At 51.4% G+C, this 13,915-nt stretch overlaps 4 protein-coding genes across 4 annotated transcripts; all 4 read left to right on the top strand.

Moving 5' to 3' along the window:
- Positions 1 to 200: 200 nt before the first annotated feature.
- On the top strand, positions 201 to 1,927 carry SETTUDRAFT_181733 (uncharacterized protein; the record flags this gene model as incomplete). The annotated part of the gene is made up of 1 exon (XM_008032791.1): positions 201 to 1,927. The coding sequence occupies one exon, from the start codon at positions 201 to 203 to the stop codon at positions 1,623 to 1,625; it is 1,425 nt and encodes a 474-aa protein (XP_008030982.1). The 3' UTR covers positions 1,626 to 1,927.
- An 844-nt stretch (positions 1,928 to 2,771) lies between these two features.
- Positions 2,772 to 5,436, top strand: SETTUDRAFT_174241 (uncharacterized protein; the record flags this gene model as incomplete). The annotated part of the gene is made up of 4 exons (XM_008032790.1): positions 2,772 to 3,000; positions 3,048 to 3,790; positions 3,840 to 4,022; positions 4,071 to 5,436. 4 exons carry the CDS (start codon positions 2,772 to 2,774, stop codon positions 5,001 to 5,003), a joined length of 2,088 nt encoding a protein of 695 aa, XP_008030981.1. The 3' UTR covers positions 5,004 to 5,436.
- A 2,717-nt stretch (positions 5,437 to 8,153) lies between these two features.
- Positions 8,154 to 9,187, top strand: SETTUDRAFT_165979 (uncharacterized protein). Its single transcript, XM_008032789.1, has one exon. The coding sequence runs from the start codon at positions 8,265 to 8,267 to the stop codon at positions 8,943 to 8,945; it is 681 nt and encodes a 226-aa protein (XP_008030980.1). The 5' UTR covers positions 8,154 to 8,264; the 3' UTR covers positions 8,946 to 9,187.
- Positions 9,188 to 9,353: 166 nt separating this feature from the next.
- On the top strand, positions 9,354 to 13,362 carry SETTUDRAFT_123380 (uncharacterized protein; the record flags this gene model as incomplete). The annotated part of the gene is made up of 4 exons (XM_008032788.1): positions 9,354 to 9,557; positions 9,607 to 9,694; positions 9,747 to 12,527; positions 12,577 to 13,362. The coding sequence occupies 4 exons, from the start codon at positions 9,354 to 9,356 to the stop codon at positions 13,248 to 13,250; spliced, it is 3,747 nt and encodes a 1,248-aa protein (XP_008030979.1). The 3' UTR covers positions 13,251 to 13,362.
- Positions 13,363 to 13,915: the final 553 nt, after the last annotated feature.

Below are 13,915 nucleotides of genomic sequence, written 5' to 3'. Positions count from 1 at the left end.
TAGACCCACAGTGAAAGCGGCAAAAGCGCAATCACTCTCCGTTTGCTCCCTAGAGAGCGATAGAGCGCTCGGTTGCCTACCATGGTTGCACCGTGCCTTCACTACGCGCACGTTTATCTTCCTCCTTCTCCCCAAAGCGCACAAACTACAATCCACCCAACTTCAACCCAACCCAACTCTTCTCTTCCTTGTCCGCAGCCATGTCTTTGGCCAAGTTATCAACGGAACTAGACACCAGGATCTTGGAGTATCTGCACGATGACCGGTCGGCTCTGAGTGCCATGTCAATGGTATCAAAGTACTACCGAAGAGCCACAGAGCAGTTACTGTACCGCGAACTCGAATTTCCGCGTGTTACGGTGAGGCAGATCAAGTGTCTGGCGTTTACTGTAGCGCATAGGGAAGATGTTGCAAAGCACGTCCGCAGCATCACGATACCACGGCCAAGAAGAACGGTTCACCCAGATGACAGCAGCACGTCGGAGGGCTATGAATCGGAGACCCTCAAGCTGATTGGTAAGGCGAAGGCATTCTGTCCAAGTGCGCCCTTCTTCGACAAGTGGCTGGAAGACCTACGGAGCTGCCATGTTTTCCACAAGAATAGCATTTCCTTCGACGGCCACCTCGCTTTGTTCCTCACGCAAGCCATCAATATTGAGAAGATCCAACTCACAATCACGCTTGATGACAGCCTCGAGATCTGCCGTAAGGTGATCAGTCTCGACTGGCAGTCACACAACGCCGGCGCTGCAGCCTACCCCCTCAACAAACTGGAGGACCTGTTCATTGCCTTCAACCACCTGACGGATACTCACGCCGAGCTTGACTGTTGCGTCACGGTAGCGCAGTCTCTAAAGCGTCTTGGATTGCCAAACTTTCATATCCAGGGGCTCAAAGTCCGGGGCTCCTGCACCGCTGCACTCGAGGAGCTGCATCTCCAAGACGCCACCTTGAGGCCCTTGACGTTGGTTAAAGCTCTGAACTCGCGCCAGTTTGGAAATCTGCGTCGCCTCAATCTAGACCAAATTTACGATCCAGATGCCCACACCACGGAGGCGTCGTGGTACGGTGAGCCCTTCGACAACCGGGAACTGAGCAAGGCCTTGATCAAGCACACGCCCTTGCTGGAGGTGTTTGAATACAGAGGGTACATATCTCAGGCTTTTGCATGGCCCCACGAACTTGAGTCGCTCAAAGGGCTGACCAAACTGCATACGCTGCGTGTGGACATAGATCGTCTCGTTTTGGCCGATGGATTCGCGAGAGCCGAGCGCTTCGATCCTCACCACATCCTCCCGCCCTCATTGCGACACCTGGAACTCACTTATTTGCCCGTCGAGAGGATACATGAGTACAGCGTAGAGCTGGATAAGGTTGAAAAGCGGCCGTCCTCGATGCAGTTCATTGTTGACACCTTACTGACCTTTCCATCGCTCAAATCCCTCGCTCTCGGTACCTATACGCTCAAATATGATGCGTGTTGTGTCAACGACGAGAAAAAATTGACAGAGGCAGCTGTGAAGCTACTCTTGACGCTGGCGCAAGAATCAATCAAGAAGTGTATGACGTTCCAGGTATACACTGGAGATGGGCGAAGACGGCCAAAGCGCTATTTCCTCGAGTAAGACTGACCGGCTATCGACAAGTCTCCATGTATGAGAGATAAGGAATAGGATGACAGACGGATGTCAAGGTCGAACAGAATCCCACCATATCAGGGTTGGCAACAGAATACTCGGCACATGAGTTTTGGCGGTGATGCATGCCTTTCGCGCATTCAATACATCATCGGGAGGTTGCCTAGATCGGACAGACGGATTTTCTTGCGAACAATGGATCCTTGTTGGACCTCCAGTAGCAGCTTACGACGGGATGCGGGATGGTTTCAGGACAATTCGGTCTTGAGTGGCAGTGAAGTATCCGGTTGAAAATAGCACACATAATTCGTATGCAGACTCATAATCATGATGATGGTATGTTGCAAATGTGTTACGCCCCTTTTTCCATGTAGAAATAGTGAAGGGGTAATTGACACTGCGTCGATATATCGCCGTCTCGGAGAGTAGGTAAGAGATTGCAAACTCCAATACCTCTCGCAGTAATTTTGGCGAATGAGTTATGGCCACAACGACCTTGTTGTTTCCAGCATCACCCAGCACAGGTGCACCATCCAGAACGATGAACTCTTTCATTATACCTATTCAATGTAATCTACACGCCCATTCTCAATCAATTTTTTTCCTCCACTTGTCTGCGCTTGTCTTCGCGCCGGTAATCGCATTCGCCGTTCGTTCGCGCGCGATCGCGATAGTATAGACACCGACCAGTTTATTATATCAGAGATGCCGTCAAAGCGTCCGTTATGTAACAAGGTGGGTGTGCCGGACGCGGAAGTCATGCAACCACATCCAAATCCACCAGCGAACCACTTAAGCCCCCGGAGGGGAGAGTTCGAAGGCAGAGGAGGAGAGTTGCTCAGCTGATACACGCTAGGCTTTCATCATCTGGAACGCGCTGTTAGTGGAGCTCTGCAATCTGGGTGTTTTTTGTTTTCCTTACAAGTATTAAACTGGAGGGATAGTGAGAGGAAGGCGGGTACGGGCGATAGAAAGATTTTGAAGCTCAGAAGTGGCCCATGCGCGAACTAACCTCGTTATGCACTAGTGCATCATAAGTCTTGGCAGCATATCGAGATTTGGCTGCGAGGGTATCGAACTAGATCTTCGCATCCAGACATCTTTCGAGCCCAATTATCAGACAATTGTTTGAGGATGAGTCTGCTACGGGCATCGAAGCATGTAGTGCACCGAACCATATGCTTGCGCAATTCCTATGTGGAGATATCTCGTTTTTGCAGAACACGCCATCACGAGATCACAGCGAATCGCGTAGGATCATGTTCAACATCTTCGGTTCGAGGTTTCCAGAGCCTACACACGCAGGATAGTTTGGTACCAGACGAGAAACTCAAAAAGACACTCGATGACTTCAAGGCGACCAGTATGTTTGCCCCGCAAAGTCAAGCTCCAACACTTATCCAAGTGCAGTTCGATCATCCTCATGGGAGAAGCTTGACAGCCCGTGGGATAACAACAGTCTAGCCACTGGGGAGCCTGGTACAGACATTGAGATTTTTGGGTACATAAGTACTCGGCGAGATGTCAGTAATAAGCTCTCGTTTACCATGCTTCGCAACAAAAACCAAACATCTTGCATCCAGCTGGTCTCATCTTCCAACAATGCTGAAGGAGCACAAGCCGATGCACATGCCCGCCTCCGGTCATTGAAGGAATGGACTCCTGTCATCGTAAGAGGTACACTCGCCAATCGCCGACCAGCCAAGGATGATCAGTTTCTGGGCATGAAGTTGATCACTGCTCGAGAAATCGCCGTGTCGCATGTTGAGCCACTCAATGAGATTTCCAGCGATATCATCATCAAGAATGACACCGTTTTTGGGCCAGATCAGCGACATCTGCAGCTTCGTACGGACTCAGAACTACGCTCCAACATCATACTGAGGGCCAAGGCCATGGCTACGGCAAGACTGGGGTTATCTGAAGTAGGATGGAGAGAGATAGAAACGCCTATTCTCTTCAAGTCAACTCCCGAAGGCGCACGAGAGTTCCTTGTGCCAACACGTCAGAAAGGATTGGCATATGCGCTACCACAAAGTCCTCAGCAATATAAGCAAATTCTCATGGCTTCGGGTTTTACAAAGTACTTCCAATTCGCTCGATGCTTTCGAGACGAAGATCTCAGGGCGGATAGACAACCTGAATTTACTCAGGTCAGTAACTCTACAAATCGATTTTGCATCTGCTGATGACAGTCAACAGCTCGACATGGAGATGTCTTTTGCTGATGAAGAAGATGTTATGAGAGAGACAGAGACGCTATTAAAGAGACTCTGGTCTAATGTGATTGACGTGAAGACTCCCGACACATTCCCGCGAATGACATATCACGACGCAATGGCATCTTACGGATCCGATAAACCAGACTTGCGGTACGAGTCCAAGGTAAGAAATCGTATTAAATGAGTGCCGATTTGGAAGTAACCAAGACAGATACACACCATCACTCAACACCTGCCAGCGGACCTGATTGGCAAGATTACCTCGCTCGAAGCCCCAGCCGTTGACGCGATAAAGATACCCATATCCGAGGACCCAAAGGTAACCCGCAAGTTCGTCGCTGATTTCCTCGATGGCCCAGACGGCAAGCCGTATCTTGAAAACCCTGATGGCCAGCCCGGCATCTTCATCGGCGACCTCTCCAAGCCAATGCAGGGCCTTGGCCCGTTGGGCTACCAATACGTAATGGAAGGTCCTGAAGCACTCGCGGTGGAAAATGGCGATCTCCTCGTCCTTCAAGCACGTCCTAATGCGCCGTTTTCGGGCGGCTCAACCATGCTCGGGAACCTGCGTCTAGCCCTGCATAAAGCAGCTATATCACAAGGCCTAATGGACCCTCCTGCGAAGGATAGTTTCCAATTCCTCTGGATAACAGACTTCCCCTTGTTCACTCCATCAAGTGATAGTGAGCCGGGTCAGGGCGGTACAGCAGGCTTCTCATCGACGCACCACCCGTTCACTGCTCCCAAAACCCCTGCAGATGTCGATGTCCTCCTGGCGTCTCCGGCTTCCGCCACAGCAGCACACTACGACATCGTTGTAAACGGCGTTGAGCTTGGTGGTGGCAGTCGCCGTATTCACTCTGCGCCCATGCAAGAGTTCATCTTCCGCGACATTCTCAAGATGAAGCCCGAGCGCATTGAGGATTTCAGACACTTGCTCGATGTGCTCAGGAGCGGGTGTCCGCCGCACGCGGGTATTGCGCTGGGCTGGGACAGACTCATGGCTGTCATGTGTGGCAGAGAGAGCGTGAGAGACGTTATTGCTTTCCCCAAGAGCGGCAAGGGTGAGGACCTGCTGGTCAAGAGTCCGAACCAGATGACGCAGGATCAGCTGGCGACATACCATTTGAAGGTAGAGTCGTAGGTTTGGCGAAAAACAGCGTGGGATATGTATATTATTTATAGGATAAGAGATCTCCCGACATCAAAATATAAACGGCGTGGCTTCTGGTCTTACGAAACGATCAAGCCACGTACATGCCTTTCCTTCATATGACTTCTGCATGCCTGGGCTTTCACCAGCTTCCCTAACTTTCCGTGTCATTTTCTGCCCAGAGCAGTATTATCTTCCAAGATACTTTCTCAGATACTATATCCCATACCCCTCAATATCGCCTTCCCCTCCTCCACATCATCCAATTCCCAGATCCTCAGCCCAAACGATTCCAGAAATTCCTTGAAGTGTCTGAACCCTGCATGTTTGACTGCGGCGTTTATGCTCGTAATCCTGGATGGATCAATATCCGTGGACATGTTGTTAATATTTTGTCCTGAATGTTGCAAGGCTTAGAAGGGGCTTGGTTGGGATGTTCGAAAGAAGTTTTTATTTGAAAGCAGTGAAATTGGTTCCTGGAGGTATTACGTGGTCGTTGATAGGTGTATGTGGATTTTATGTCCAAGTCAGGGTTCGTTCGCCAGCGCAGCGGGGCAGGAAGCGGGGCAGATCTTACCGACCCAAGTACAGCAAACAAGGCCGCATTTGGTGCTATTACTTGCATACATATATGCACGACCATGATCCACCTACTCATCCATTTCATAGTCCCGGAAAATCGCGAATACCCATTCCAATGGCTTAAAGTCCAAAGAACAAGCCCACAATCCCCAATACCGAGTACATCCACGAGCCCACTTCACGCTTTCTGTGACCAGCAGCCGCGCCCTCACTAGAAGTAGTGCTCACGGCGCTAGCAAAGTCTGCTGGACGCGAAACATCGGTGATGCTTGCTTCGAACCCTGTTTTCGGTAACGTGACTATGGTTGGTACCGTGCTTACAGTGGCTGTGACTGCGACTCCGCTTGAACTGATTGTTACCAGGGTGACTCCCGCGGCATCCGTGCTAATGGCGAGTAATGTGGCATCGGTGTTTGTGCCAAGTATGGTGGATAGGCCAGGCGTTAATGTTAGTGTTGCTGAGCCGAGTGTGATGCAGCCGCTTATGGCTGCTGGTGTGGACACTGCAGCGCTGGATAAGTCGGGACTTGGCATGATCTCAGGCTGCACAGGATCTCTATTACTTGTAGTGTGTCCGCCTAGAAGAACCGTAGATTGGGTGAAAGAGTCGTCTCTGGAAATGCTCGTCCTGTGAACTGAAGATGGTGTTGGTTGCACATTGGACTTTGTGCCAGCAAGTTGCGACACTATTTCCAGCAACAAACTACTATGTGTGGTTTCTCGTGCATCTGAGGGTTTACTTGTAGGCAGAGGTTTTTCCGTAGGGCCACCATGAGGTTGGTTCGGGGTATCGTTTATATCTTGTTGTGCCGACGTGTTGGGCTGTCTCTCATTGCCGTTGGACGTGTCGCCGCCCACCGCCGAGGTAAATACAGGACCATTACGTATCAGAGTTCTCGTCTCAATATTGATGATTGTCGCAATGTACGAACTGACAACAACATAGGTTTGGGTGGGCGGAACAAGACCAAGCGACTTCATCCCAGTGTCGTCCCAGCCCGTTGCTGTTGGCAGCGCAGGTATTCCCCGGCCTTCGCATGTTATTGGGTCAAAAGTGACCAGACACGGATCTATTTGCCAGTCTCCAGCCCATGGCGTTTCCGAGGGGGCTACGTTAATCTGGTCGATGGGTGTGATGGTAGCAGTGGCATTTGCTGGTACCGAAATTTCTACCAAAGTTAGTCTGGAAAATTGTATCATTCGTTCTCTTGAGTCTTGAAATACGTGGAAAAGCTGTGACTGTCACCCCCGACACCACAAGCATCAGGAGCTCTGGCGGTAGACATGTATGCATACTTGAATTTTATGTGTATAACGCAACATGTAAGTGATATTGACAGAAGACGAAGAAATAGAGGAGGCTTCCGCTACTCGTCGTATCTGTACCCCCTTTTCTGCTGCCATCCTCTTGAATTGATGGAGTTCGGACGCTGTGCCACAAGGGATGCCCCAGCTTGGCTAGGCTGAGCACGGGGGTGACGCGCGATCATATGCCAAGGGCTATTGTAACACCTATGCTGGAATACTGTAGACCAGCCCAAAATCACACAGTTCAATCTTCAACACTTCGAGAGAACCACCGAGGGCTGGAGCCAGTGTTCGCGAAGCTCTGAGGCGCCAATAGCGCCAGTCAAGGCAACAGGTGAGACGAAATTCAGGTGACCACCCTCGATACATTTGAGTCAGACCTATTGAACAGATTTAACCAAGTCCTTGTCAAAGGCCTCCCGGATCCTCGGGCGAGTCCATCATTTTCGACAGTTTGCACGATGGCGCACCCAACCCAGCAGGGCATAGCCTCGCTGGGTTCGGATCGAACGAGACGCGGAGCAGTGCGGCCTGGTCATACCTCGCGACATATTCCAGGCATCCATGCCGTGGGTGTGAATTGATCATCGTTCCGATTGAACTTCTCAAAGGACCTGTAGCCAAAAGCGCCCCCATATTGCACGATGATCCGTGCAGGTCCCATGACATTTGCACATTTGCAAGATTCAATTAGTAAAGCACCTAGAGAGAGCCAAGAAGAATTAGCAAACTATACGAACGGCTGGAAGCAAGATGACGCATTCTTTCAGGCACCCATCAAACCATCGGAAGGCTCCGTCACGCTGCCCTGGTTTGAACATGCCAACCCAGCTGTTCACCGTCAAGTTTTCGGCCCCCACCGTTTCACGTTTTCACAGCCTCCTAGTGGCGGCAGGACTTCAGGTGGCATGAATCGTCCAGGAGTTCACGCGGGAAGGATCACCAGTGCGTATGTGACGAAGGGGGGAGTGTTAAGCCTCAGTAGTTTGGCGGTGAGACTGTCATCGGTAAGCCATAGTTCATGCGGAGTGCGCCCCCAAGGAGGCGCAGCCAATCACAACGTGCGCTCACCTGCATCAGCCACGATCAGAGCCACAGAAAAAGAGGCGGTGCTAATTGATTGTTCACGGGTTGTGGGCCCAAGCTGGTAGGAAACGATGTAGTTGCGCGCCTAGGCAGTCGAGACATCTGGTCCGACGATATATAGAGGGTGTGACAAGAGGGTCGTATTGTTTGTCCTCTTCATCCCCACAGCAGTATAAGAAGACAAGTCATAGGCCTTCTCTGGATCATCATCACTGCACTTTCTCCTCGACGATATCTTTCCAAGGCCCACAAAGACAGTCTCCCAAGTTAACCGCAATGTCTTACATGCACCTTACCCACACTCGCGCCCGTGAGCGCACTCCCGACTATGAGCCTCACGACTCTCGTCCCCTCGTCCGCCGCGACACCCTCAAGCGTGATCGCACCATTACACTCTCCGACCTTGATGATGACGGCTACGACGACTACCCCTACCCATCCAACCATCCCAAGTTCAGGGGGCCATCCCGCGCCCTAACAATTCGTGATCAACCCTCCCAGCTCGAGCGCTACAACATTTGGTCAAGTGACAAGCGTGACGACGATGAGAGGCGACGCAGCTACGAGACACGCCATACCTACAAGTACGCCGATCGACACTACCATACCGATGAAGAAGATACAGATGAAAGTGCGTTCCGTCTGAAGATCAATTCTACCTTTGATCGGCCAAGCACATCCCACCACCACCATTCCCACGAGACTCATCTCTGGCCTAGCGACGCTTTCCGCCGTCGTGACAAGTGGGTCGATGAGCATTGGGAGGCTCGTCAGCGCTCCACATCTAGGGAGCGAAGCAAGGTCAGGCGAAACGGCCTGTGGGGAGACTTTGAAGAGAAAGAAAGAGAGACTCAGGACGAGAGATGGAGCAGGTACCACAGGACGAGTGAGACCAAGACAGAGGAGCTTCGGCCGTTGAGTGGATGGCGCCGCAGCAGGATCATCAGAGGCAATTAGAGTCGGCAATCGTGATGATATCGGGTTTCGGTTAGTAGGGCCAATGTGTTTCGGATCGCAGATTTCCTATTTCGTTTGTTCTCTTGAGGGTTGGATTTCCTTGAGTCGCTCCTTTAAACGGCTGGGGTGGGAGACTGAACAACCAATGGTTTCTGCAGTTTGTTTGGCAGTAATTTCCTACCTGTCATAGATAGTTTTGAATATTTTCGTTAGATACCCAGAATAAATGTATTTGGTAAAGCAGGATGTTAGTCGCGTCTAGTGATGCATGAAGATGGTGGGGGGAACGCTGTCACAGGATCAGGCGAAGGGGTGCACGGACCCGATGACCCATTGTTTGTTGTCTTGTTTACCTACATCAGAGCCCTCGTTCCGAACAACACCACAACCCCAATTCACGACCAAACCATGGCGCAAACAGGCGGCAAAGAGAACATTGCCGACGGGCTCACTGCAAAAGGCTCGTTCAGGGCACCTTCACAATCTCCAAACAAGTCAGCCCTGTCGCCCAAGAAGTCATCTCGCAAGACGCGTAGCAAGAGTATTGGCCCTGGTGGTCTCGAAGAGTTGGAAGCACCTCCGCTGAAAGAAACTGCTGGGAACAGAAGAAAGGTAGCCTGAGTGTATGACATCCCAACAGTACATGCCGCTGACTTTGTAGTCTGCTTTTATCCCCGCGGTCAAGTCTATTCTGGCCTCGAATGATGAGGACGAGAAGAAGCGGCGCGAAGCCCGCCGCAAGTCGTTGGGTAAGATAGGGAGCGCGCATAGGCACTGAGCGCGATATTAACCATGTCTTAGCAAGGCGACGCGTCTCATTTGCTCCAGAGGCTACTTTGCATACGTGGGATGTAGTCGAGTACATGCGCGATGCGACCACTTCCTCTGCCTCGTCAGAAGCTACCCGGAGAGCCTCGAACGTTTCCCAGGCCTTTACCCCTGCATCGCCTGCCCCTCCCTCCGACCCCGCCGAGCCGCCTTCCACGCCACCAGAGCAGGCCGAAGAGCCTGAGCCTGAGCCCGGTTCTTCACCCGCAAACCAGCGCTCGCAACACCAGAAGAAGAACCGCAGGAGTTCTGTAATACCGCCCATGAACTTCAACAATCCAGATGACGTCTACTCGTCCAGTCCTCTGAGCGGTGATAACGCTTCACCTGATGGAGAAAACAGTAGCAGCGATTCCGAGGATGACGACGATATGACAGAGAACCTGGGTGCCTCTCCAGACACCGAAGACTCTTCCGAGAGCAGTGCTCGCTTGGACGCTGCACTCCGTGAGGCTGCGAACCAAGCAACTACTCAGAAGTTGGACTTGGATGACGAAGACGGAGATATGACTATGGACATTGCCCACGACGAGGTTACCACATCTTTCAAGCCATGGGCCAAGAAGACTTTTGTTCCCCAATATGACAAGGAGAATGCAAATCCCCTCTTCTCACCGGCACGGTCTGAGGGTGGGGACGAGGGTATGAGCATGGACATTACGCGTGCAGTTGGTCGCATTGTTCCCCAGCAAGCACAGCAAGAGCAGGAGCAGGAGCAAACACAGGATTCGGATGCCCCAAGCTCGGACATGGACGAGGACATGAGCATGGAGCTTACTATGCCTCTGGGAAGCATACGGGCCATGGCAGCTAATGCGCCTGCCAACAGGAGGAAAAGTCTTAAGAGGAGAATCTCAATGCTTGAAGCATCCCAAGGAAGCCCTGCCAAGCGTCCCACCAGCCGGCGAGCTAGTCTGCGACAACGTCCACAATCCGAAGAAAACGTACCAGAGGACGCTACTATGGATCTTACGATGGCAATCGGGGCGATTGTGAAAAAGCCACAGCCTGAGCCCAGCAGACGTGCTAGCACTGAGACTACATTTGAAGATGCTACCATGGACTTTACTCTGGCCATGGGGAACATTAAGAATGGACACACAGCTGAGCAAGACGAGGAAGAAGAGATGGAAGATGAGGACCTCTCTATGGAGTTCACCAAGATTGTCGGACCCGGCATAAAGCGCGCCATTCCATCATCGGCAACACCAGAGAAACCCGTCGATACCGCACCCGCTCCAGCTGGCAAGACGCCGACTCCACAAAAGTCGTCGCCCAAAAAGTCACCAGGACGCAAAGAGAGCTCAGATCCCACAACCGAGTCGGAGGCCGTTCCTGAAGTCTTGAAAGACATCACCCCAAAGGCGTCAGGCGAGGTCGTTTACCCGAATCTTGATCCAGGTACACCCGAGATTGTCAGGCAAAAGGACATCGAAGAGATTGAGCCTTCTCCTTTTGTGCGCCGCACCCCACTGAGCGCTTCGAAAGAGAACAGCGCTTTAGCAACACCCAGCAGCCAAAAGAAATCCAGCACACCCAGTAGCCAGAAGAAGTCGAGTACACCCAAGGCGATTCCGGACGACCCGCTTGCAGCCCCTATCCTAAACAGACGGCGTTCGTCATTGTCTGCCGTCCAATTCAGCCCGCTAGGTACACCGCAGCAGAAACCTGTTTTGAAGAGCACCTCACTACTGAGCAACAACATCAAGTTACTATCTACTCCACGAAAGCAGATGCTGATGTCCCCGATGAAGCGAGGCATAACGCCAAAGAAATCACAGACGCCTCAAAAGCAACCAACACCTAAGCAGAAAACTCCGACGCCGAAAAAGGTTACCCCTCGGAAGAGCGTGAGCCCTAAGAAGCGTGTTGTCTTTGGTGAGCAAGCAGAAGAGGAGCCCCCAGTAGACGATGTCGTTGCAGAGAATGTCCCCGAGGTTGAACGCATCTCGCTTCAAGACTTCCTGGACATGACCAAGATCCGCTTCATGGACCTCAGCACGACCAAAAGACGCCATACTGCTGCTCCTGCCGCTTTCCGTGATGTTGAAGTAGAGGAAAAGGAAGAGTCGTTGGACAGCTTTGTGGTTGCAGGTGCGTGCACACTGCCCGAGTACGAACTATATCAACATGCATGCCATGAGATGAAGAAGTACATCTCTGATGGTCGCCACTTTGTCCGTACCATGGAGGCCAATGTTCTGGAAGAGAATCCGCTACTCTTTAGTGAATATCTCACTGCTCCCCCAGACCAGCGTGCTGTCATGGACAACCAGTTCAAGAACCTAAAGACGAATGCCCGTCTCGAGGCCCGAGGAGAGTGGTACACTTGGAGAAGCACTCTCCTGAAAGATCTCAAGGCTGGCCTTCTTCACACAATGGACGGCTTTAAACGCGATGAGTCTACTCTCGTTAACCAAGAACAACTTCTTGATGTTGTACTGCCGCCTTTGGTAGAGAAAAAGGAGCTTTTGTCTACCGAATGCAAGCAGCTACAGCAGCGGCACGACGAGCTGAACAGTTGCGATCGGGGAGAGCTCGAGAGTACAAGGGAGCAGCTCACAGCTACGAATGCTGAACTGGAGGAGAAGAAGCAGTTATTGGCTCAGCTGCAGAAGGAACTCGCCGACAAAGAAGCACGCATTGAGGCGGCGAAGAACCGCAAGGTTGAATGCATGGAAGAGATCAAAGCTGCAGAACGCGTACGAGAAGAGTGCCGTGGCTGGTCTACAAGCGAAGTCAGCAATCTGAAAGGTATGTCCAGTGTCTGTATTCTTGTTGCGTCGCACTAACAGCAACATAGCCCAAGTCACTGCCCTTGAACAAGCTCACGGCTGGAGCATTACTTCCGCTTCCTCGACAAGTATCACCATGACCCATTTGAATGACCTCGAACTGTACTTTTCGCCCTCCGCCTTTGCTACAGGCTCCAACACGCCAAATGGATCTATCTCGCTCGCTTACATTGGCGACTCGGCAACTCCTCATCCTCGTCCCTTGACCACAAGCAAGCGCTTTTTCCTCCAGCTCATCCGTGCTCATCTTCATGGCATTCCACAATCGCAGACGCGCATCTCGTCTCTCCTTCTCTTTATCAAGAACAGCTGGGCTACTGCGCTTGCAGTTGCCGAAGGTGTTTCTTGGCTGGAGCAGAGCTACATCACAGAGGAGTGCATACTTGCGGATGAACGCATGGCAATCACTGCCAACATGCTGCTTCCCACCCTTCAAACCAAGGTCAAGGCTACTTTTGAACTTGGCGTTAACCCAGGCAAGGAGGGTATGGAGACTGAAGTTGGCGCAACAGCAGAGGTTGTCTATGGTGAAAAGTATGGCGAAGAGAAGATGGGCGCATTCTTGAGAGACTTTTGTGGGAGTGAAGTCAAGGACACAGAGGAGATGTCGGTATGGGCAGATGCTTTGCTGGATCTCTCTGCCAGGCTTAAGAAGACTGGAAGGAAGGGTGAGAGAAAGTAACCTTGCGGCGCCTCCGTTGGGAGGAACGATGTCAACATTTTTACGACTCAGCATCATGAGATATGACGGCGTTTTGGGTCGGGAAATTTGCGGTTTTGAAGATACCAATTTTATTCGCTCTATTGTTCATCCATACTGGAGTACTACAAACTTTGCCCAACGCGACTCGTGATGTATCGTGGCATCAGTCGAGAGGGTTTACAGTGTAGTGATCCAGTCATACACCAAGGATGCCTGTACGCAATCTTAGGTCTTGCAGGGCAGCTGCTCAATTATAGCAGCCGAAACTCTAATTTAGGTAAGCTTTTGCACGGAGAACGACAGAGTACATTCAACATAGGGTTGCTGTTTGACCCGTACATTAGATACATATCATTTCAAAGTTGCTTCGTGGCTGCATTAATGTTGGGTACGTTCATTAACACGCCCCGTACGCCAGGACTTCCAACGCAACCCTGCTCCCAATCCGAGCTAGTTTTGCCACGGATCCAGCATCCGCAGTGACATGTAATAGCTAGTCTGCTTCCAACTGGGCATACTGGTCTTCCCTAGTGTTTCTACTAGCAAATAAAAAGTTGAATAAGCACAGGTGGTAGCTAGCATCACGAAGCGAATCGGTTGTATTACTAAATATATACTATCGCTGAGATAGAACAGAAGTGCGC

Source organism: Exserohilum turcica, assembly GCF_000359705.1.
Source record: "Exserohilum turcica Et28A unplaced genomic scaffold SETTUscaffold_8, whole genome shotgun sequence".
Taxonomy (NCBI): domain Eukaryota; kingdom Fungi; phylum Ascomycota; class Dothideomycetes; order Pleosporales; family Pleosporaceae; genus Exserohilum; species Exserohilum turcicum.
This window is presented reverse-complemented; position numbering and strand designations above follow the sequence as displayed.

Excerpts from the sequence above, each read along its gene's own strand:
- SETTUDRAFT_165979 (XM_008032789.1), top strand. The coding sequence starts at position 8,265 with ATGTCTTACATGCACCTTACCCACACTCGCGCCCGTGAGCGCACTCCC.